Source organism: Balaenoptera ricei, chromosome 20 (assembly GCF_028023285.1).
Source record: "Balaenoptera ricei isolate mBalRic1 chromosome 20, mBalRic1.hap2, whole genome shotgun sequence".
NCBI classification, from domain to species: Eukaryota; Metazoa; Chordata; class Mammalia; order Artiodactyla; family Balaenopteridae; genus Balaenoptera; species Balaenoptera ricei.
Genome location: NC_082658.1, coordinates 18,720,207 through 18,745,911, shown reverse-complemented (window position 1 = coordinate 18,745,911; position 25,705 = coordinate 18,720,207). Strand labels below are relative to the sequence as shown.

The following is a 25,705-nucleotide window of genomic DNA, read 5'->3' as shown; positions in this document are numbered from 1 at the left end:
AAAGAACGAAAGTAGAGTGGTGGTTGCCAGCGGCTGGGGGAGAGGGAAATGGGGAGTCATTGTTTACTGTGTCCAGAGTTTCAGTTTGGGAAGATGAGAAAGTTCTGGAGATGGATGGTGGTGGTGGTGGCACAACAGTGTGAATGTACTTAATGCCCCTGAACTATACCCTTAAAAGTGGTTGAATGGTAAGTTTTATGTTATGTATATTACCCAAATTTTAAAGAGTTTCAAAAAACTTTATTTACAAAATGCATGTAACTTTGTCTGATGTAATTATTAACTCAGTTTATTCCAAGTTCTAAAATGTGATTGACAGCCTCTAATCACTAAATAACAAAATTTTGCTCTATTAAGCTAACTCAGAGTAATAACAGAATAGAAAATGTAGCTTTCATTCGTCTCCAGATTAATGCTTCCTGACCTCCATTTTGTAACACTCCAGCTATCTCCAGGAATATCGTCTTTAAAGTACACACTATATTGTACCTTTTGCCACCTGCACAAGAGCTTTACTTGTTATTCAGATCAAAATGATCCTTAAGGGTGTTCATGAGCAAGGAGAACTGTAAGCACAAGTGACCCGTTCACTTTACTCCCAGGATGCTCTGACCTGTTTTTACAGGTGGCTTATGGTATAGAGAGTTATCGTCCTTTAGGCAAATTAATTATTTCAAATAATAATGCTACAAAATAAATATTTAGCCTCTCTAAGACTGAGAAGAATTTTAGGTGGTGTTTCCTGACATTGATGTGTTAACTGAGTTTTATAATTTCCCAAATTGGAATTAAATATATAGAGATTTAATATTTTATAGTTGCTCGTTTTTAGGTTTTACCAATATTTTATCTTTTTTCCTTCATAGCTGTAAAATGCTTTATAAAGATAACCATCCCCTAACCTATTTCTTTTGATAACCAGAATGTGGAAATTGTTCTTTTACTTAAAAAAGTATCAGAAATATTTTATCATCCCTTGATGTGAATAAATGAACTCGTTATGGTACTTACACATACATTATCAAGTAAAAGATTACCTTTCCCCCCTACATTTTTATGGGCAGTATTGTAAATTGCCCCAGCTTTTTGTGTTATTGTTTAAAGAACGTCTGCCTTTTTGTGCATGTGTTAACATCGCCAATTATTTATAAGCAAAAATCGAGAGAAACTAATTGATCATATAATAAAGTTTTCCTCCATCTCTTTTTAGGATATTTTCTTTTCTGGATGTTGTTACCTTGTGTCGCTGTGCTCAGGTCTCCAGGGTAAGGATGGCTGACATGATTACAAGAGCATCCCTTCCTGACATTAATGATAATCAGCTTCTGTAGTAGGCCAACTGTTTACTTCAGATGGTAGTTGTGTGTTATGTTTCCATGGTTGTGGTTTCACCCATGGGATAACCAAACCCATGTTAATTCTACAGTGGAATTCTACTATATGTACTATCTCTAACTTTAATTTTTTGAAATTCTTGACTATTTGTATCATACAAACAGAAGAAACATTTTCAAGGAAAAAGCACTAAACATGCAAATTAAAAGAATAGGCTTTACTCAGAACTGTAATAATATAGTGTTTCATTATGTTTCCCTTATTCATTTTATGTACATACATGGAAGGCTCTTGATATCTCCCTATATTTTTTTTCTCAAAAGGTTATAGCTAGAATTTAATTTTTAAGAAATTGTAGAGCAAACCAAATTCCATTCTCAAAATCAGTTTCTGCATTACTCTTACTTATCCATTTTTGTCAATTGACATTACTATGACAAAACAGTGAAACATAATCTTACTGCTGCCACTAATATTAAGAATAGAATCTCTGTTGTGGGAAAATTGCTTTATGAATCATTCATAGTCTCTTTTGTAATACAGATATATAATAATTAATAAAATGAATGAGTAAAAAGTTATCATCTTTTTATAAACTGGACAATGGCTTTTCGATGTTTAACAAATACTTATTGAGAACTTACTATGTACCAGGTATAGTCCTAGGTGCTGAGTATGTAATATGGTTATATCACAGTACTCAGCATCAGAGTATTGTGTTTATCTCTGTAAGTGAACAGGTTTTCCTTCAAATTTCCATCACCAATTTCCTTTAAAAAAAAAAAAAAACCCCACAAAACTTGCCATAGAAAATCCACCTCATCTTGCTAACTTTAATGTAATTTCTACATCCTAAAAGCCATACTAAATCTGTATCTCAGCTATTTAGGAAACAGTCAGGCATATTTTGATGATTTCTATTCATGCCAGTTCTGTTCCTGGTACCTGAGTGGTTACCCTAGTCATGGCTGGTACAAATGAGTGGGGTTTCTTTTTTGTCTCCATATGAAGCTGAGGTCATCATTGAGAAACAAAATTCCCAGACCAGTCTTAACCTGTTTGGTTGCAGAGTCTCATCTCAAGAATGTTGATTTGAGTGAGTTTTAATTGTTGTTTTCATGTTCAGGTTCCTCTTCGTTCTTAATGTGTTTTAACTAAAAAGGAAGCACAATGCCAGTTTTCATTAAATCTGTACAATTGGAACATTGGTAGTTAGCCTGTTATTCTCTGCACTTGAAGTATTTAGATAATTTGCTTTAAAAAAAAAAGCAACGAAAACTCTAGAGAGGAACCTGTCATTCCTAATTTTAGTCTCACTTTAGCATGTGTCCTGCTTGCTGAAGAAAGTAGTATAAGGAAATGAGAAGTATCAAAACAAATCAGAGATAACAGTTAGCCCAGGAATCTAGTAAACATATGATCTTTAAAAGTTTTATCTGATCTCCCATGGAGCCACTTAAGAAACTGTTGGAAAAATATGAAGCCACAAAAAGAAAAGTAACATTGAAATCCTGAGAAAACCTTAAAGATTTCTATAATAATAACTTTGTTTACCCTCATACCCCTGACATTTCTTACTGATTGTGTGATAGTTACCTGGGGCTTATAAGTGTATCTTAAGTTTCCGTTTTAGAATTTCAGTATGAATCTGTGTTTTGAATTGTTGTAGTAAGAGATAATATTCTTAGTTTATAACTTAACAGTGTTAAGACTTTTGTTTACACTTTAAATTTAGTAGGGAAAACTTTAAAGGCTTTCTGATTAAAATACAGAACGATCCGTGAAAGGTTAACTCTTAGTGGAGTCATTTTTCACCTTATCCTGAAAGGTTTAAAATCTTAGAAGCTTTCTTGCCTCCCTTTAGGTAATTAAAGAAATGTATGAGAAGTCTTAAATTTCAGTGTTTAAAATTACCACTGAATCAAGTTGAAGGGAAAGATGACCAGTTGAAAAACATGCCTGAGTGAGCAAATTGGTAATGAGGAAAGCATTAAGTCTCTGTCATGTATACTGAGAAATGATAGTGTCTTTTGTAAATCCCAGGTCACCATATCACAGTTTTGGGTCCAAACAAGTGATGCTATGAATAGCATATTTTTATTGAACATGGCATATGTATTGAACACACTACATTCAGAGCGCCGTCTTCTTTCTTTCGTTTCACACTCACCTCGTTCCTAGTTGAGGGATAGAGTAACAGACTTGCTTTTCATTAGCTGGATTATCTCATTTTGAGATTGGAAACTCCAGTTAGAAAACAGTTTCCAGCTATGATACTTATCACAACCTGTTCTTTCCCCAGCCCGCTAACGTAAGATCCTTCTTAGCTACTAATTTCTGTACCCACTCATTTATGAGATAATCTACTTGGAGAATAAAGTATGAATCAGAAATAAGACTGACTTTTTGGGAGTTAATGGTGGAGGTGCTAAGAAATTTTTTGGTCAGTTTCAATCATTAGTAGGTTGAATTGTGAACTTGAATTTTGCTGGCTTTTCCCCTTCATTTCAGCTTCTGTTCATTCTGTCTCTTCTTCAAAATAGGCCTGGAATGTTCTGGCTCTGGATGGCAGTAACTGGCAGAGAATTGACCTGTTTGATTTCCAGAGAGATATCGAGGTATGACTGTGTGGTGTGTGGCCCCATCTCCCTCCTTAGAATGTAATTGCAGCATATGGGACAGATTAGCCCCAACCACATAAATCTCCTTTCCCTGGAGAGAGAGACTGTTCATTTCAGTGCATCTGAACTTCATAGGAGCCTGCAGTTTTCCCAAGAACTGGTTCAGTTTTTGAGAATGAGCAGAATTATTTTACTGAAATAATACTAAGTTATTTAGTATTCATAGGACTCAGAAATTTTTGTTTTTATTTTTGTGGTGGAAATGTGAACCTTTGTTTGCTCTTTTTAAGGAAGTCTTTTCATATTTGTTTATTTAAAAATAAGTGGAGTTAATTTATTGGGGCATGATATTTGCATAAATTCTTCTTGATGAGCATTTTGGGTTCTGGGGGAGCCTATAGATAGTTTTTGTAGAGAATGAATTGGATTACTTTTGTTGGGGAGAGATTTTTTTCCCTTCTCACTTCTCCCCCATATTTTATCTCTTAGTATTGCCTATTTTCTCTAAAATGGAGAAGAATGGCTTAAGCTTAAATTATTTTAACCTGAATTTGAGCTCTGTGGTCCTTGGTTTTCTCATCTGGAAATAATAGCTTCCTCACTGTGTTATAAGGATTAAATAAGATTTAGATTTAGCTTTTTTTTTTCTGTTGGGTTTTTTTTTTTTTTTTTAAGTTCTAGTGGAACGTAGTGGTCTTGAGAATTCATGTAAGAAGTTAAAAAAACCTCACATGAACTTTACATTATCTTCATAAAGTACTTTTATTTTTTAATATTTTTTTTAAAGTTTTTTTTTTTTTGATGTGGACCATTTTTAAAGTCTTTATTGAATTTGTTACCATATTGCTTCTGTTTTATGTTTTGGTTTTTTGGCCACAAGGCATGTGGGATCTTAGCTCCCCAACCAGGGATCAAACCCACACCCTTGGGCTTCCCTGGTGGCACAGTGGTTGAGAATCTGCCTGCCAATGCAGGGGACACGGATTCGAGCCCTGGTCTGGGAAGATCCCACATGCCGCGGAGCAGCTAAGCCTGTGAGCCACAATTACTGAGCTTGCGCGTCTGGAGCCTGTGCTCCGCAACAAGAGAGGCCGCGATAGTGAGAGGCCCGTGCACCGTGATGAAGAGTGGCCCCCGCTTGCCATAACTAGAGAAAGCCCTCGCACAGAAACGAAGACCCAACACAGCCATAAATAAATAAATAAATAAATTAAAAAAAAAAAAAAAAAACCCACACCCCTTGCATTGGAAAGCGAAGTTTTAACCATTGGACCGCCAGGGAAGTCCCATAAAGTACTTTTAAAATGATACCCACCGACATGCTGGATTTTTCTGTTTTTCACAATTCTCTGATCTTCATGGATATAAATGTTTAAAGCAGCCTGGCCTACAAAATCATTCAGCAAGCTTTTGTGAAGTGTTCATTGAGTCTCTGCTGTATTTAGAGTACTATAGTAAATACACAGAAATAATAGAGAGAGTTAATATCCTGTAGCTGCAGGAGGGGAATCTACATTGATGTAGTGGCATAACAGAACTACAGAGCACCATTTCCTCAAATACAGAGTATCTTACAAGAGGAACAAAGTAAATAACATATAGGGTTTAGGTATGTTTCAAGTAGATGGGTTAATCAGGAAAGCTTTCTCCCAGTAAGTTGAAAATTTCATTTTGATTTAATTAGGTCTTTAAAACGAGTAGAAGTCTCTTAAAAACGAGGATGTGGTCTTTTCAAAAACAATGTGGTGGCTTATCTTTTTTTTGTATACCTGTCTTCTTTTTTTACAGGGCCGGGTAGTGGAGAATATTTCAAAAAGGTGTGGGGGCTTTTTACGAAAGTTAAGTCTTCGTGGGTGTCTCGGAGTAGGAGACAATGCATTAAGGTAAAAACATAGCTATCGATTAACTAATCTTCTTGACTGAAGTGAAGAACAACACCGAACACAGCACTGTCTCACCCAGAAAAGGCTGGAATAGTTTTCATATTCCTAAGCTATTCTGAACCCAAATACATGTTCACTGCTTATAACACAAATATCCAGTAGTGGGATGTGTGGTTTTGAGAATAAAACAAGAACAAGTGCTCCCCACAAAAAGCCAGATTCCCCATATTATAAATGGTTCGTTTGGAGCCTTGAGTAAATTTTTTTAAGTTTGTTTACTGGAAGTTAGGATAATTTTAACTTTGGTTGACAAAAAGATTGATGTTTAAAAGTTTATGGTTGAAAAGTAATTTATTCGTAATTGTGAACAACTTTTTGTACCATTTTGTACCAGTAGTATCCATTATTTACCACTATTGGTATCTTCTATTATTTTTTTAATACCGAGAATTGTGCCCGTTTTACCTCAAACCCTTTACTTTGTTTCTTTCCTGTAAAGGACCTTTGCACAAAACTGTAGGAACATTGAAGTACTGAATCTCAATGGGTGTACAAAGACTACAGATGCGTAAGTATTTTATGTTTTAGAGGGGTAAGTCATAGCCTCTTGTGTCCTGCCTATACTAGCTTTTAATGCAGACTACTAAATATATTTAGCAAATTTCATTTTGGTTTTATAGAGGAAAGATATTTAAATTTAGAAATGGAATAAGATACTTATTTTAGAATTTGGCTCAAATTCTGTTGTGATATTTAAAAGAAAACTTAAAATTGTAGTCAGTGAATGTGCAGTAGGGAATACTAATATAGGACTACTTATATTTCAAGAAGACACTAGTAGCTATCATTCAAAAGACACATAAACAGGTGATTCTATAAAAAGATGTAAAATCTTAAACACAGCTTAGAGTAATCAATATAGACAGCGTTTATTAAATGACTCTTTAAAAGTACAGTGTCTTGTGTCAGTCACAATATAAAAGAAAGAAAGCATAATCCTCCATCCTTCAGAGTATACTGTCACAGACCCAATAGACATAGAAGGTAGACATAAAAAACATTCAGCCTAAGGATCTATTGGTAATAACATGTATCAATTAACATTTAAATATTGTGTAGGTGGGGCTTCCGTGGTGGCGCAGTGGTTGAGAATCTGCCTGCTAATGCAGGGGACATGGGTTCGAGCCCTGGTCTGGGAAGATCCCACATGCCACGGAGCAACTAGGCCTGTGAGCCACAACTACTGAGTCTGCGCGTCTGGAGCCTGTGCTCCGCAACAAGAGAGGCCACGATAGTGAGAGGCCCACGCACCGCGATGAAGAGTGGCCCCCGCTTGCCGCAACTAGAGAAAGCCCTAGCACAGAAATGAAGACCCAACATAGCAACCAATCAATCAATAAATAAAAATAAATAAATAAATCTTAAAAAAAAACAAAGCAGAAACCTACCATTTAAAAAAATATATATATTATGTAGGGAAATTGTTGCTTATTGGAAGGTGAAGAAGATGTTTAAACAGGGAGTGGCCAGGATTAGTCAGTGGATCTTCCTGTTTTTCAAAAAGGCCTCATGAAAGAGATGGGCTCTTTAGAATTGCTTGAATGAGGGAAAGTAGAAGACACTCCAAGCACAGGGTACACATTGTTTATTTTATTCCTTTCTTTGAGGTTACAACTGGTTAACTTTTTTGTTTTTTAATTATTTTATTTTATTTATTTTTGGCTGCGTTGGGTCTTGTTGCCGCACGCGGGCTTTCTCTAGTTGCAGCGTGTGGGGGCGACTCTCCGTTGCAGTGTGCCGGCTTCTCATTGCGGTGGCTTCTCTTGTTACGGAGCACGGGCTCTAGGCGCCCTGGCTTCAGTAGTTGTGGCACGCGGGCTCAGTAGTTGTGGCTCACGGGCTCTAGAGCACAGGCTCAGTAGTTGTGGCACATGGGCTTAGTTGTTCTGCAGCATGTGGGCTTTTCCCGGACCAGGGATCGAACCCGTGTCCCCTGCATTGGCAGGTGGAATCTTAACCACTACGCCACCAGGGAAGTCCCATAACTTGTTAACTTTTAATTCAAGAAAGTGTCTGAGGATTTATATTTTCAAAAGAAACAATGGAAAAATCATCAAAAATGAATAAAATGGTTACTTATGGGGAGAGAAAAAACATGAAGAGACAAGAATGAAAGGGAGACCTCTGAAGTATCATGTTTTGTAATTTTACTTTAAAATTAAATGTAAATATTTTGTATAATTGAAACATGGATTAAGTCAAAAAAAAAAAAAAAGCAGTTCCTAAATATTGAAAACAAAATAGAACACATGAACCGATCCATATCAAGTTGGAGGTGTAACCATACAGATATTACTTCTACTGACTTTTGATTTCTTATGAAAAATTTAAATATATGCCAATCTAGACCAAATGGTATAGTGAACCTTTCACCCAGCTTCAAATTGATAACTGAGAACTTATCACTTTATGGCTAGTCTTGTTTTTTCTATACCCCTGCCCTTTTATCTTACTCATTTTATCTTATTTTGAAAAAAGTCCTAGACACTGTATTATTTAATCTGTAAATATGCATTTCTAAAATATGCATTTCTGAAAGCTAAAAGCTTTTAACATAAGCACATTAACTTTACCACTCCTATTTAAAAAAACCCATAATATCTTAAAATTATCAAGTAAGGACTGGTTAATGTCCAGAATTTTGCATGTTCTAGTGACTTTAGAAATACAGTAAGTCCCCTACATACAAACGAGTTCCGTTCCAAGAGCATGTTCGTAAGTCCAGTTTGTTTGTAAGTCCAACAAAGTTAGCCTAGGTACCCAACCGACACAATCAGCTATGTAGTACTGTACGGTATAGATTTATAATACTTTTCACACAAATAATACATTTAAAAAACCACAAAAAATAAAGAAAACATTTTTAATCTTACAGTACAGTACCTTGAAAAGTACAGTAGTACAGTACAACAGCTGGCATACAGAGGCTGGCATCGAGTGAACAAGCAAGAAGAGTTACTGACTGGAGGAGGGGGAGAGGAGGTGGGAGATGGTAGAGCTGAAGGATCGTCAGCAGTAGGAGACGGAGGGCAAGCTGCAATTTCACTCACGCCTGACGTTGATGTAACACACGTTCGCATCTTTGAAAGTTCGCAACTTGAAGGTTCGTATGTAGGGGACTTAGTATATATTAAGCATAGTTTAAAAGAAAAAAGATACAAACTTTAAAATCAAAGGTGGAGACTTCTGCTTCTGATTACAGTCACTGCCCTCTTGCTGTAAACAACTCTAAAACCGTACAAAACATAGAAAACAAGCAGTATTAGATGTTGGACAACATGCAGAGCAGGACTGAGAAACAAATGAGGTGAGCCTTATGATTGCCCTGGCTTTCTGCTTGGTGGCATTTTCGAGATAATGGCACAAGGAAAAGGAACCCAAGCACAGCACAAAGTTCTGGCTGATTTGAAGAGAAAGAGATCAAAGTTCAGGGAGACCAGCATGGCTAAAAATGTGTCTGGAGAGCGGGGAGCTACTCAAAAAAAGGCTACAGAAATCTACACAAATTTGGCTGAATAGTAAACTGTATATGCACATATTGAGACCCCATGAAGCTGCGCAAAGAACATCTAATAAGGAAAGAACAATTACTGGGAAACTGTGAACTGAAGAATTGCCAGAGCTTAAATAAGGTTGGGAGAAGTTCTGACTATCCAAAATGGAGAAAGCTCATTGAACACCTTGGGACATTTAATAGAGACTTCAGAAAGGTCACACCTTGGTAGTGGAGCTAAACTAGACCAGCCCTAATAAAGGCTAAAAGGAAAAAACTTAGGATCAAATTGATTCACAACTAATTTAACTGCCTGCTAAATCAAAACTCAACATTCTTTAAAGAGAGACACAAAATCTAGATGCTCAGCAATGTAGCATACAGAATTTCCAGCATTCCATCAAATATTACAATACATGCAAAGAAGCAGGAAATGATACCAGAAGAAGAACCAGAAGAAAAACTAGGCAATAGAAACAGACCCAGAAAGGACAGTTTATAAAATTGACCAACAAAACGTTTAAAAATAGCAATTACAAATATGCTCAAGAATTCAAGAAAACTTAAAGATAATATGGAGATTAAGAGCAAAAGGATGGGGAGGGACTTACCTGGTGGTGCAGTGGTTAAGACTCCACACTGCCAATGCAGAGGGCCTGGGTTTGATCCCTGGTTGGGGAACTAAGAGCCCACATGCCGTGGGGCAACTAAGCTTGCGTGCTGCAACCACTGAGCCCATTGCTCTAGAGCCCATGTGCAATGAAGAGCCTGCACACTGCAACAAAGACCCAGTGCAGCCAAAATTTAATTAATTATTTAAAAAAGGAAAATTTCTCTTAAAAAAAAAAAAAAGAGTAAAAGGATGGGGGACTTCCCTGGAGACCCAATGGTTGAGACTCCGTGCTTCCACTGCAGGGGGTGATGGTTTGATCCCTGGTTGGGGAACTAAGATCCCGCATGCCTCGCGACATACGCCCCCAAAAAAAAGAGTAGAAAGATGGAAAAAGATATACTATCACAGGAAAGTTGGAGTGGTTATTAATATCAGATGATGTAAACTTCAGGAAGAAGAGTAGATGGAAAGATATTAAATAGTACCCTCCTCTTTCAGCAAAGATAAAACAAGTAGACAAAAAAAAAAAAAGAAAATGGAAAAGCTATAGAAGACTTGAGCAGCACTATCAGTGAACTTGTCCTAAGTGACATAGAATGCTGTACCAGAAAGCATGCTTTTCATTACTGGGATATTCAATAAGATATACCAAATAATCAGCCATAAAACAAATTTCCGTAAATTTAGAATGATCGAGATCATATTGAGTGTATTCTATGGCCTCAACAGAACTAAAGTAGAAATCAAATAGCACATATCCGGAAATTTTGAAAATTAAATATCACCCTTCTGAATAATCCATGAGTCAAGGAATAAATTACAAAGAAAATTACAAAATAAGTTTCGCTGTGTGATAGTGGCAACACAACATTCGAATCTTGTGGAATGCATTGAAGGCAGTGCTTAGAGGAAAATGTATAGCTGTGAATGCTTATCTTTTTCTTTTTTTTGTGGCTGCGTTGGGTCTTCTTTGCTGCACACAGGCTTTCTCTAGTTGCGGCGAGCGGGGACTACTCTTCGTTGCGGTGTGCGGGCTTCTCATTGCGGTGGCTTCTCTTGTTGCGGAGCACGGCTCTAGGTGCACAGGCTTCAGTAGTAGTGACACGTGGGCTCAGCAGTTGTGGCTCGCGGGCTCTAGAGCGCAGGCTCAGTAGTTGTGGCACACGGGCTTAGTTGCTCTGCGTCATGTGGGATCTTCCCGGACCAGGGCTCGAACCCATGTCCCCCTGCATTGGCAGGCGGACTCTTAACCACTGCACCACCAGGGAAGTTCTATAAATGCTTATCTTAAAAGAAAGGTTTAAAATCAAATCTTCCACCTTTGAAAACTAGAAAAAGAAAAGTAAATCTACAATAAGTAAAAGGAAGGAAATAAAAAAGATAATGGTGGAAATCAATGAAATAGAAAATGGCCATAGAGTAGAGAAAAATCCATGAAACCAGAAGCTGTTTCTTTGAAATAAAATCAATAAGCTTGATCGACCTCTGTCGAGATTAGTCAAGAAAGAAGACACAGGGCTTCCCTGGTGGCGCAGTGGTTGAGAATCCACCTGCCAATGCAGGGGACACGGGTTCGAGCCCTGGTCTGGGAAGATCCCACATGCCACGGAGCAACTGGGCCCGTGAGCCACAACTACTGAGCCTGTGCGTCTGGAGCCTGTGCTCCGCAACAAGAGAGGCTGCGATAGTGAGAGGCCCGCGCACCGCGATGAAGAGTGGCCCCCGCTTGCCGCAACTAGAGAAAGCCCTCGCACAGAAATGAAGACCCAACACAGCCAAAAATAAATTAATTAATTAATTAATTTAAAAAAAAGAAAAAAAGAAGAAGACACAAATCACCAGTACCAAGACTGTAAAAAGAAATATCACTAAAGTTTCTACACAGATTCAAAGGGTAATAAGAGGATGTTATGAGCAATTTTATGCCAATAAACTTGACAGCTTAGATGAAATAGATAATTTCCTTGAAAGACACAAATTACCAAAACTGTAAAGAAATAGAAAATCTGAATAGCCTTATATCTTTATAAGCTGGATTGGTGATTAAAAACCTTACCACCAAAAAATAAAAACCAAAACAAAAACCTCTAGGCTTGGATAGTACTGAATTCTATCAAATATTTTAGAAAGGAATAATCTTTCAAAAAAATAGAGGAGGAGGGAAAACTTTCTAACTCATTGTATGAGATCATCATTACCATGATATCAAAAATAAAATAAAAATGACAGGAAAAAGAAACTACTGGCCAATATCCCACATGCACATGTAAAAATCCATAACAAAATATTATCAAATTGAACCCAGCAACATATGAAAAGGGTAATAAATCATAATCAATTTGGATTTATCTCGGAAACGTAAGGTTGTTTTAACATGCAAAATCAGTCAGTGTTATTAAGTTCCAACTTAATAACAGATCAAAGAAGAAAAATCACATGATCATCTCAATAGATCCAGAAAAAGCATTTTACAAAATTAAACACCCATTAATGATAAAATCTCTAAACAAACTAGGAGAAGGTAACTTCCTCAACCTGATAAATTGTATATATGAAAAACCTAATTTTAACATTGTATTTAGTCATAAAATACTGAACACTTCCCCCTAAGGTCAAAGCATTATATTAGGTCTACTACATCCATTCAACATTGTACTGGAAGTCCACCTAATACAATAAGGGAAGAAAAAGTGGGGTCATACAGATTAGAAAATAATTTTTAAATGGCATGATAGGGTTCTAGCAAGTTCACAGGAAACATGGCCAGTATGCAAAAATTAATTCTGTATCCGTAAACCATCAATGAACAATTGGAAAATGAAATTTTAAATATAGCAACATTCGTGGTAACATCCAAGAACACAAAATACTTAAGGATAAACTTAATAAAAATATGTGCACATTATGTGCACTGAAATCAGATTTCTAAAAATTAAAGGAAAGTAGGTCTTAAAAGTTTTCATGGACTTCCCTGGTGGCGCAGTGGTTAAGAATCCGCCTGCCAATGCAGGGGACACGGGTTCGAGCCCTGCGCCGGGAAGATCCCACATGCTGCGGAGCAACTAAGCCTGTGCGCCACAACTACTAAGCCTGAGCCCTAGACCCCGAGAGCCACAACTACTGAGCCTGAGTGCCACAACTACTGAAGCCTGTGTGCCTAGAGCCTGTGCTCCGGAACAAGAGAAGCCACTGCAATGAGAAGCCCGTGCGCAGCAACGAAGACCCAATGCAGCCATAAAGAAAGAAAGAAAGAAATTTAAAAGTTTTCATCACAAGAAAAAAAAATTGGAGCTATGCGTAGTAATGGATGGACTTATTGTGGTAATCATTTTGCAATATATATGTATATTGAATCATTTTGTTGTACACCTAAAGCTAATATAATGTTACATGTTAATTATATACCCAATTTTCAAAAGGAAAGTATGATAATAATAACTTGTCAAATAGAGAATATCAATTAAAAGAAATTGTAAAATATGAGTCAAATGGAAATTCTGGAATTGGAAATACAGTATCTAAAACATATATAGCATGATGACTATAGTTAACAGTACTGTATTGTATACTTGAGAGTAGACTTTAAATGTTTTCACCGTAGCAACAACAAAATGGTATTTATGTGAGGTAAACATTGTGTTAACTAACCTTCTTGTGGTAAACGTTCCACAACATATATGTGTATCAAATCATCACACTGTATACCTTAAACTTATATAATGTTATATGTCAATTACATGTCAGTAAAGCTAGGGGGAAAAAAACCCCCAGAAAAACAGGTAATCAGTCAATAAATTTAGAGATCTGTAGGGCTTCCCTGATGGCTCAGTGGTTAAGAATCCGCCTGCCAATGCAGGGGACACGGGTTTGAGCCCTCGTCCAGGAAGAGCCCACATGCCACGGAGCAGCTAAGCCCGTGAGCCACAACTACTGAGCCCACGTGCCACAACTACTGAAGCCCACGTGCCTAGAGCCTGTGCTCCGCAACAAGAAAGGCCACCGCAATGAGAAGCCCACGCACCACAACAAAGAGTAGCCCCCACTCGCCGCAACTAGAGAAAAGCCCTTGTGCAGCAATGAAGACCCAGTGCAGCCAAAAATAAATAAATAAATAAATAAAAATTTAAAAAAATAAAAATAAATTTAGAGATCTGTAGCAATTATCCATCCAGTCTGAAGAACAGAAAGATTAAAGAAAAATGGACAGAGCTTCAGAGACCTGTGGAACAACATCAGGAGTAGAATGCAAATGAATCCCAGACAAGATAGAAAGAGGCAGGAAGAAACAAAAAAGCGAGAAATTAATGTCAGAAAGCCTCCCAAATTTGATGAAAAACGTTAATCTACAGATCTAAGAAGTTCAGTGAACCGCAAGAAGGATAAAAATATCCATACCTAGACATGTTAGGGCCAAACTGTTGAAAACTGAACACAGAAATTTTTGAAAGCAGCAAAAGGAAAATAACTCATGTATACAAAAGGAATATTTGAGTAATGGGTGACCTAATCAGAAATAATGGAAACCAGAGCCATGTGACATATTCAGTGTGCTGAAAGGAAAAAAACAAGAATTCTGTATCTAGCAAAACTGTCCTCTGTAAATGTAGGCAAAATAATGACATTCTCAGATAAACAAAAAGGGAGAGAATTTGTCGCTAGTAAATATGCCTGGCAAGAAATAGTAAAGGAAGGCCTTCAGGATGAAAGGAAATAAATACCAGACAATAACTCGGATCCATAGGAATTGGTAAATGAAAAGCATCAGAAACGGTAAATATGTGGGTAAATCTAAGACTCTAATTTTTTCATATCTTCTCTTAACTTCTTTAGAAAATAGAAGATGGTATAAAGCAATCATTATAGCATTGTATTGTTAGGTCTATAATATATATATAGAAGTAATATATGAAATATATTTGAACATATGAAAATAATAGCACAAAGGAGAGAGGAGGGAACCATTATGTATTGGAGCAAAATGCTTGTGCTTTATGAGAATTAAGTTATTGGTTTGTTTGTTTTTTTAAATTTATTTTATTTTTTTGGCTGTGTCGGGTCTTAGTTGTGGCATGCGGGATCTTTGTTAAGGTGTGCAGGATCTTTCGTTGTGGTGCATGGACTTCTCTCTAGTTGTGGCATGTGGGTTGTTTTTTTCTCTCTCTAGTTGTGGAGTGTGGGTTCTAGAGCACGTGGGCTCTGTAGTTTGCAGCACACGGGCTCTCTAGTTGAGGCTCATGGGCTCAGTAGTTGTGGCACGTGGGCTTAGTTGCCCCGTGGCATGTGGGATCTTAGTTCCCTGACCAGGGATCGAACCTGCATTCCCTGCATTAGAAGGCAGATTCTTTACCACTGGACCACCAGGGAAGTCCCTAAGTTATTGTTTTGAAATAGATTGTGGTAAATTAAGATACATATTGTATTCCATGAGCAGACTATAAGAAAATAATTAGAAAAAAAAAGGTAAAAAATCAACAGAGGAATTGAAACAGTACACTTAAAACAAGAAAACAGTAAAGGAGACACAGAAAAACAAACTCAAAAAAAGCATGAAGCAAATAGAAAAGGATTGCAAAATGGGAGAGAAAATCCAACCATATCAATAATTTTATTAAATGTAGACAGACTGAACTCTTCACCCAAAAGACAGATTATCAATATGGATTAAAAAGCAACACCCGGGGCTTGCCTGGTGGCGCAGTGGTTAAGAATCCGCCTGCCAATGCAGGGGATGTGGGTTCGAGCCCTGGTCTCGGAAGATCCCACATGCCACAGAGCAACTAAGCCCGTGCACCACAACTACTGAGCCTGCGCTCTAGAGCCCACAACACAACTACTGAGCCCGTGTGCCTAGAGCCGGTGGCCCATAATTAGAGAAGCCACCACAATGAGAAGCCCGCACACTGCAACGAATAGTAGATCCCGCTCGCCACAACTAGAGAAAGCCTGTGCACAGCAACAAAGACCCAACGCAGCCAAAAAAAAAAAAAAAAAAAAAAGCAAGACGCAAATATGTGCCGTCTACAAGAAAGAGACATGCTTTAGATTCAAAGACGCAAATAGGTTGAAAGTAAACAGATGGAAAAATGCATACTATGCAGATAGAACACTCCACCCAGTGATTACAGAATAAACATTCTTTACAAACATACTGGAACATTCTTCAGGATAGAGCATAGATTGGGCCACTAAACAAGTCTTAATCAATTGAAGAAGATTAAAATCATTCAAAATATGTTCTCTGACCAGAACTAGAGAATTAAACTAGAGATTCATGACAGAACAAAATGTGGGAAAAGCTCAAGTATTTGGAAATTCAGCATCATGCTTCTAAATAATTTTGAACTGAATGAAAATGAAAAGCTACCAAAATTTATGTGATTCAGCCAAGGTAATGATACAACTCTGCATTCCTATATCACAAAAGAGGAAAGAAAGAAAGCTCAAATCAGTAACAACCTTCAACTTTAAGAAAATAGAAAGAAGGGCAAAGCCCAAAGCAAAAAGAAGAAGGAAAAAATAAAGATTAGATTGGATATCAGAGAAATAGGAAACAAAAACAGTCATAAAATCAATGAAACCAAGAGCTGGTTCATTGAAAAAAGTTTTTTAAATTGACAAACCTAGACTAAGAAAATAAGAGAGAAGACTCTTTTTGATAATCTATCAAAAGCAGGAATGAAGGAGAGAACTAAGTACTTTAGCCAAAAGACAGATGAAACGTTTATCAGGTAATACCATAAATAACTTCATACTAACAATTCAGGCAACCTAGGTGAAATGGACAAATTCCTGCGAAGGCACAGATTACCAAATTTGACTCAACAGAAAAATAGACAATCTGAATAGGTCTATAGCAAGTAAATTCAGTAATTCAAAATTGTCCCGCAAAAAAAGCCCAGGCCCAGATGACTTCACTGGTGAGTCCATCAAATATTTATAGAAAAAATAACACCAATACTCAAACTCACTCATAAAATAAAAGAAGAAATACTTCATAACTTGTTCTATCCGGCCAGTATTTTTCTGACACCAAAAATATCTGATGTCAAAGCCAAACAAAGATATCACAATAAAAGGAAACTACTGTATTCCTCAGGAACAGAGATGCAGAAATACTTAACAAAATTTTAGCACACTGAATCCAGCAACATATAAAAGGGTTGGATCTTAACCAAGTGGGATTTATCCCAGAAATACAAGTGTGGTTTAACATCTGAAAATCAGTTAATGTAATAGTTCATAATAATTAGTAGAATAAAGCAGAGATCAACAAACTTTTTCTTTATGGGGCTGGATAAGGAAATATTTTAGGCTTTGTTGGCCATATGGTCTCTGTCACAGCTACTCAACTCTGCCAATGTTTTACAAACATTGCCAGTGTTTTACAAAGTGGCCACAGACAATACATAAACAAATGAGCATGGCTGTGCTCCAATAAAACTTTATTGCATGGTGCTGAGATTTTAGTTTCATTTAATTTTCACATGTCACATAATAGTATCTTTTAATTTTCTTTCAACCATTTAAAAATGCCAAAACCATTCTTGACTTGCGGCCATATAAAAATAGGCAGCTGGTGAGGTTTACTGCCCTCTGGAATAAAGGACAGAAACCACATGATCATCTCACTATGATAGGCAGCCTCTAAAATGGCCCCCAAATAATCCCTACCTCCTTATATTTGCACCTTTGTGTAATCTTTTCCCCTTGAGCGTGGACTGGACCTAGTGACTCATTTCTAACAATAGAATACTGCAAAAGAGATTGGATATCTCTTTGGAGATTAGGTTACAAAAAGACTGTGACTTCTATCTTGCTCTACTTTCTTCTCCAGCTCTGGGGAAGCAAGCTGCCCTGTTGTGAGTAGCTCTGTGGAGAGGTCCATGTGGCAAGAAACTGAGGTCTCTGGCCAGCAGCCAGCAAGAACCTGAATTCTATCAAAAACCAAATGAGGGGCTTCCCTGGTGGTGCAGTGGTTGAGAATCTGCCTGCTAATGCAGGGAACACGGGTTCGAGCCCTGGTCTGGGAAGATCCCGCGTGCCGCGGAGCGGCTGGGCCCGTGAGCCACGATTGTTGAGCCTGCGCGTCTGGAGCCTGTGCTCCGCAACGGGAGATGGTGAGAGGCCCGCGCATCGCGATGAGGAGTGGCCCCCGCTTGCCACAACTAGAGGGAGCCCTCGCACAGAAGCGAAGACCCAACACAGCCATAAATAAATTAATAATAATAATAATAATAATAAATTAATTTAAAAAGTTAATTTAAAAAAAACCAAATGAGTAAGCTTGGAATTAGATCGTCTAAGGTCTGCCAACATCCGCCTAAATGAGCTTGGAAGGGAATCTGTACCTAGTTACCTTTGAGATGATTGCAGCTGTGGCCAGTAGTACCTTGATGGTAGCCTTGTGAGAGACGCGGAGTCAGAGTCACCCTGCTAAGCTGCCTGTGCCTATGTTCCTGATCCATGAAAACCATGAGATAATAAATAATTCTTGTTTTAAGCTGCTCATTTCCGAGGTAATTTGCTCTGCAACAGTAGATAACTAATACATCATTAGATACAGTAAAAGCACATGACAAAATGCAACACTCATTCGTGATCAAAATTTTAAACAGGGAATTCCTTGGAGGTCCAGTGGTTAGGACTCAGCACTTTCACTGACAGGGCCCCGGTTCGGTCCCTGGTTGGGGAAGTAAGATCCTGTAAGCCTCCAGGCGCAGCCAAAAAAAAAAAAAAAATTCAACAAACTAGGAATAGAAGGGAGTTTCCTTAATCTGATCAAAAGCTTCCATGAAAAACCTACTGCTAACAATGTACTTAATGGTGAGAGACTGAATGCCTTACCTTAAAGTCAGGAGCAAAGTGAGTTTCTATTCAACATTCTACTGGGGATTCTAGCCAATGCAGTAAGTTTACCAAAAAAAAAAAAAGCATACCAATAGGAAGGAAGTAAAACTGTCTTTTTTGGCAGATAACATAAATCCGAAAGAAATGCCAGATTTCTACTCTGAAAACTATAAAACATTACTGAGAGAAATTAAAGAAGAAGTGTATCAAGAATATATAGAGAATTCTTACAATCAATAACAAGGCAATCCAATTAAAAATAGGCCTGGGACTTCCCTGGCGTTCCAGTAGTCAAGACTCGGTGCTTCCACTGCAGGGAGCACGGGTTCAATCCCTGGTCGGGGAATTAAGGTTCTGCATGCCGCGCTGCGTGGCCAAAAAAATTAATTAATTAATTAAAAGAAGAAAAAAGGCCTGAGCACTTAGACATTTCACCAAGAAAAGAGATGAATGGTTAACAAACACAAGAAAGAGTGTTCATTACAAAATTGCAAAATAAAACCACAAGAGGCAATTTGACAAAGGCATTTATGAGGCAATTGAGGAAACTTGAACACAGACTGGGTGTCAGACATTAAGGAATTAAAATTCTTATTTAGAAATATGTCCTGAAATATTTACAGGTAAAATAATATGTCTGGGATTCGCTGTAAAATACTGGAACAAAGAAAGGAGGAAAATAGATGAAATAGCAATAGTAGAATATTGATAAATGTCAAAGCTTAATGATGGTACATGTGCATTCTGTTATTCATTCTTGAGTATATTTGAGATTTTCTGTAATTAAAAAAAATTTTAAATGAGGAACTTGACCACTGTGGGCAAAGAGCCTTTAAGGAATTCATAAAGGAAAGCAGGCAGTAATTTACATAACTTAGTTTGTTTCAGCCCAACACTGGTCCATCCTCTGTATACCTTGCAAAAATCCAATTTTTTCATTACTGCCATGCAAAAGGTTATCTGAGCAGAAAGAGATTTAAGTGAAAGAGCAGAGACAGAGGTTTTGGGCTTCATGTTTCACCACTTGCTGGCAGGTACTAGCTAGCTTTCTGGTGTTCCTGAATTTGCAAAATGCATGTAGATCTCTTATCAGCACAAATGTAGTTTGCTGTCAATAGCTACTAACATTTCCAAATGTGAATCAGGCACCATCTTCCTCTCACGCACATTCTCATAAACAGCACAGCTTTTTTTTATCCTTTGTGAACCTGCCTCTTCCTCAGCATGAAAGGTCCCTGGATTTATAACTGCTTTTATTTGGGGTATGGAAATTTTACAGTTCTTGTAACACATGAGAGTCATGTATGATATTCCAAGGATGTGTTCTTATTTGTTTATTGAGAATTGTGTATGATATTGGTATATCATACTAATATCCTTAGTAGGATGTGTTCTTATTTGTTTATTCATTATTTTCTCCTTTTTCCATTTTTCAGTACATGTACTAGCCTTAGCAAGTTCTGTTCCAAACTCAGGCACCTTGACTTGGCTTCCTGTACATCAATAACAAACATGTCTCTAAAAGCTCTGAGGTAAATTTCTTACAACAAGAATGTCCAATAATCAGAACAGATACTTATTTTTTTATTAACTAAAATAAAGTTGGAATTGAAGGAAACTATGTTTTGTAGATACGTACTGTAGTTCAAAATAGATCTTTTGTTTTACTACTTGCCCAAATTACAGGACACATTCAGGTGAAATGATAGAGGTAACTAGGATTTTTGAACAGAACAGTACAGTTTGTACGTGAATGAAGTGCTTAGCAGGATTCTGTATATATAGTAAGTGCTCAGTAAGTTTTCATTGTATTAATGTTACTGTATTTTTTAAAAGTACATTACAAAAAGATATATCTTAAAAGGAGGGTGAAATGCCCAATGTCTTTGTACTTTTACTTTTTTATCAGCCTTTTATAAAAGATCATGGTGCCATGTATTAGTTACATTTATGAAGAGTAAGAATGAAGCCATTAAAAGACGAAATGTAAATTTAGTTAAGTAGAGTGTAAGTAATCTGAAAATGTGTCTCCTTCTATACCTTCCTTATGAGCATTGAACACATGTATCTATGGCTGGTGTAGGATAATAAATAAGATAGTATAACAGTGTTTATAGTTCATAAGTAATTCACATAAATGATCTCATTTATTTTGAAATCTTGTGAGGTAGATAGGACAGACACTTTACAGATAAAAAAATCTAAAACATTTTTGAATGCCAGGTACTGTGATTCAACCATGGGAGGTAACTGAATAAGATATTGTTGCTGCCCTTAAGTTGCTCAGAGTCTCGTAGAAGAAAAAAAAAACTAAATGTGTTGTCGTATTACAGCGGGATAAGCGCTATGGTAGAAATGAGTGCGTTAGTTTGGGGAGAACATAGAAGGGCTACTGCTAATCTTGGTTTAAGAGAGGTTCTGTCAGGCTTCCCGAAGTGACTTGCCTGAAGTCACACTATTAATGTTGAAGAATGAACTTGAACCAAGATCCCCTGGCTTAATTTTATAAAACAATTAAAGCAGTATTTTCCAAAGAATGCCATAGAGCTTGGGATTCTTCCATAGTTTAAATGTGAAATCAAAGATCAAAGATGAAGCTAGTGTTTGATAGAAGGCAGAGATCTAATACAATATATCCTAAATTCAGCCTGTGGAAACTGTACCCTAGATACTTCCCAAGAGAGAAAATTTACAGATCCTTTGTAATTTTTTAAATAAAAGTTTAAATGGCCTCATTATTACTTTGATAAGTACTTGAATTATTTGATAGAGAAATTGAGTTTGAATCTGATTCTTCATTAATTACTCTGTTAACTTGAACAAGTCGCTTAATTTCCATTTCCTATATAGAGACCGTTAAATTTGTGATAAGTGCAAAAAGAATATACTTTGAAAAGTGTAAACCTCCATGAAAATCTAATGTATCTGAAAAACAGCATTGTGCTTGAGCTTGTTAGTTAAGGTGGATTTGAGCTAGCCCTCCTAGTGATGTAGTCCCACATGAACACCACAAGCGTTGATAAATGCACCTTTTGTTGCAGAATTGCCTGTATTCTAAATCTACATTAAGTAAATATGTCCCCAACTAGATGGCCAATAAAATGAGACTTTGGTGCCTTTGGAATTGGATTTAGTCATATGTTTGTTTCATTTTGTTTTATCCTAAGTGAGGGATGTCCACTGTTGGAGCAATTAAACATTTCCTGGTGTGACCAAGTAACCAAGGATGGTATCCAAGCACTAGTGAGAGGCTGTGGAGGTCTTAAAGCCTTATTCTTAAAAGGCTGCACACAGGTAATACTCCCTGTCTTACTTGTGAATGATAGAGGCACCATGAACTTGGTGGGCAGCCCAAGATGTTGGCTTGAGAGATACGTAGTTGTTGTGTATTACTGACCAAAGACCCATGCTTACCAAAAATTAAAGGGTTTTCCCTAGAGTGAAAAAATAGAAGAATTAACACCTGCCTGACCAAAGATAAATGTTTGAGGGGAGGCAAGATGGGGAGACAAAATCATAACACGGAACAGGTGCCACAGGCAAGAAGGTTTTCATGTAATTTAATCTGAAAAGACAACTTTGGCATGTTGTCACTGCCTGAGACCTTGAACTGGATAGGCAAGGAAGACAGTCTTGGCAGTTTCCACTAGTTGTTTAACTACCAAGAGCTTTTCTTAAATGTGCCAAGTATACAGCAACCTACATTTTATAGTGTTGATGCTTATTTCCTGCCAGTCACATCACAAATCCAACATATTTTGTCATTAAAAATTTTAGTATCTCAGTGTTTTACAGTGGAAAAAAAAAAAGGAATTGACATGGTAACAACACCTGGAAGGAAATGATCAAGAGTGGGTTTAGAAGTGACTGACAAAGTAGGGCTAGGCTCTTATTACCTTATTTTATTAATGGTTGCTAAAACCATGCCTTGTATTCTATTAAAAAATGCCCTCATTCTTTCACCATGAAGGGAAGATTTTCACGGTTTGAAACAGAGCTTTGAAAGTATGACCGCCTTAAAACAACAACTTGAGCTCCTGGTTATTTATGGAATCCTGAAAAATATTGATTGGGATGCATGATTATAGTCAATTACTTGCCATCTGTTCTCCGCACTGTACGCATAGCACTGATCTTCCAGCAGCAGATAACTACAGATTTCTTTCTCAGCTCCTGTTCCCAAAAGTTTGTTGTTAAGAAACTTTACAGGGAGTTTAGCAATGTGAAAGTTATTTTAGTTTCAAAATCCCTCAGCAAAATGCTGCAAGGCATCTTTAATTTATCAGAAGAAAAATCCATAAACATTAGGCAATGTTTATTTTATCTTTCCCTTGATTTGGTGATAATATGAATTTGACGTGGTTGGAACTGATAACTGTACTAATCATTTGAATTACACATTTATATGATCATAGTTCATTGTTTCTGGTTCATTTGTTCCTTTGAAAGTTGGTTGGCTATATTTAGAATGGGTTGACGAATGTGTACACTCTTAAATCTTTAAGATTTAAGGTTTAAAGATTTTAAACAATGTCAGTAATAATTTCTTCTCTCTTTTTAATCTTTCTAGCTAGAAGATGAAGCTCTCAAGTACATAGGTGCACACTGTCCTGAACTGGTGACTTTGAACTTGCAGACTTGCTTAGTAAGCAGTCCTTCCCACAACTCTTCTGTATTAGTAATTCATTTCAATAATATTATTGTAAGAGTTTCAGTCATAAAGACCAGTAGTTTGTCTACTTCAGCCCTGGGGACGCAGTAATCATAGATGATTTTTTAAATGCTCAACAGTACTCGCCCCTAGGGGCTTTGACATAGATGAGATAGAGGGTAGCTTATACAGAACTCCAAATAAGCTAAACTGTAGCTCCACCCCTTTCTCTTCTACTTAAGAAAACTCTACTTTTTAGAAGTAAATTATTCACAGACTTCGGCATTTAAAATATTTTTGGTAAATTAATTGCAGTCACACCGACTAACATCTATCAGTGAGTAATGACTATTGGGAATCATTGATATAAGCAGATGACAAGCAAAATGTACCCTTTAAATTATTTTCAAGTAGTATTTGTAGTTCACATTTGGCTTGTTTAGACTATCAGCTTTTTTGTGTCTATCCCAAACCCCCTGAATTTTGCTCAGAGAATTTGCTGAAACTATTCAGGATCCTAGAACATTGACAATACACCTTTAGCTTTTCCCTCTTGCCTTGAAAATTGCATATGTGTGTTGCCTTGGAGTGAGAGCCTCTCATAGCAATGAAAAAAGTTGGTGAGGGTGTTCTTTGTTTTTGCTAAGCCTTCTGTGTATAATACTCTCCCCTTCTTGTTTGGTCACCTGAAACTTTACAGCATAGTGGTTGTTTAGTTTAAAGGTGACACATACAGGGCCACGTTTTGTGCAATTTAGGCACCCTGCGCTTCCAGCCCTTAAGGGATGGTGCTGATAGCGATCTGTTTCAGAGGCTCCTAGAGACTGAGTTAAAGGAATGATATTTTGATTTCCATAGTTGCTAACTACCAGAATTTGCCTACTTTCATTTATGAAACAAATATTTGGCCTGAAAGAAAGATCTTACACAGCTATTGTAAACACGAAACCATCATCTTACAGTGATAGGAAAAAAACTGTTCTTGCACATCTTCAGATTTTATTTATATACATACATAAATATACACATGTGCACTCTGTATATGTGTGTGTGTGTGTTACGTACACACACACACACACACACATACATATAAATACATATATACCATACCTACCGTTTGCCATTTTAGTTTCATTTCCTTTACCCTTCCAGCAGACAGAAACCAATTGGTAAGCCTAAAGAACCAGCTCTGTCATATGTTTATTTTACTGTTTACCTTCACCCAGATCTTAGGGCATGAGTCGTTCCTTCTGTCATTCTGTACAGTGTGATGAAATGATTCTCAGCATTCATGAGACTTCTTGAAGTTTCTGCCCAAAACTATTGAAGTGACCAAAGTACACACTTAATGCAGTCTCTTTTTCTTGACTAATTTGAAAACATAAAAGTTTAGTAGATTTTACTCTTTTAACAATTTAAAGTATTGGTAATATGACTTTCTTCCTCAGTAATCCCTTATAGACTTCAAAACATTAAGAAAGAAAAGGCAGCACAACCCTCCCAGTATTTTGTTAATAATGTGTGACACAAACTCCATTGACCTGCTAAATATGCATGTTTATGGATTGCTGCTTCTCTCTTTATTTACATTTCTTTCAGTTATCCTTGTTTAGTAATAACTATACGTCACATTTGTGTGGCACTTTTTTAAGGTACTTCTACATGTGTATATGCCTCATCAGTTTATTCTCATGACAGATCTTGTATCTGCCTTAGCATCCCTTTTTCATCTGTATGTTGTTTCAGTTCTATAATACTGAGAACATACTGATTTAAGCAGTGAATATTTAAAGTTTGATTTTATTTTCAGTTGTCCTTGCAACCTAAGAATACTGTTTGATTAAACAGAAATGACAGGAGAGCTTTATTCTGAGGCTTACACAAAATTAGCAAATCTATCAGGACAAATTAAAATGCTGATCATATCCAACATGTTAAGATGTTTATACATGACATCTTTTTTTTAATGTAACATCTTTTGTGTTCTTTTTTCATTTTAAAATAATAATTTAAAACATACAAAATTATATTGGAGTTGGATACAACTGTTTATCTCCATTAAATTAGGATAGTCTTTTTTATTTATACATCTTTATTGGAGTATAATTACTTTACAATGTTGTGTTAGTTTCTGCTGTACAACAAAGTGAATCAGCTATATGCATACATATATCCCCGTATCCCCTCCCTCTTGAGCCTCCC

General features: G+C 36.9%; 1 protein-coding gene across 2 annotated transcripts in view; it reads left to right on the top strand.

Moving 5' to 3' along the window:
* FBXL20 (F-box and leucine rich repeat protein 20) overlaps nt 1-25,705 on the top strand; it is a 114,510-nt gene that overhangs the window by 73,568 nt on the left and 15,237 nt on the right. For both annotated transcript variants that reach the window (XR_009499368.1, XM_059906637.1), the window contains exons 3-9: nt 1,211-1,265; nt 3,879-3,953; nt 5,745-5,839; nt 6,339-6,407; nt 20,289-20,384; nt 22,020-22,146; nt 23,423-23,497. Coding sequence is in view for 1 of the 2 variants with exons in the window: in XM_059906637.1 (XP_059762620.1) it covers nt 1,211-1,265; nt 3,879-3,953; nt 5,745-5,839; nt 6,339-6,407; nt 20,289-20,384; nt 22,020-22,146; nt 23,423-23,497 (592 nt within the window). In the remaining variant the exon portion in view is untranslated. The remainder of the gene's footprint in view (nt 1-1,210; nt 1,266-3,878; nt 3,954-5,744; nt 5,840-6,338; nt 6,408-20,288; nt 20,385-22,019; nt 22,147-23,422; nt 23,498-25,705) is intronic.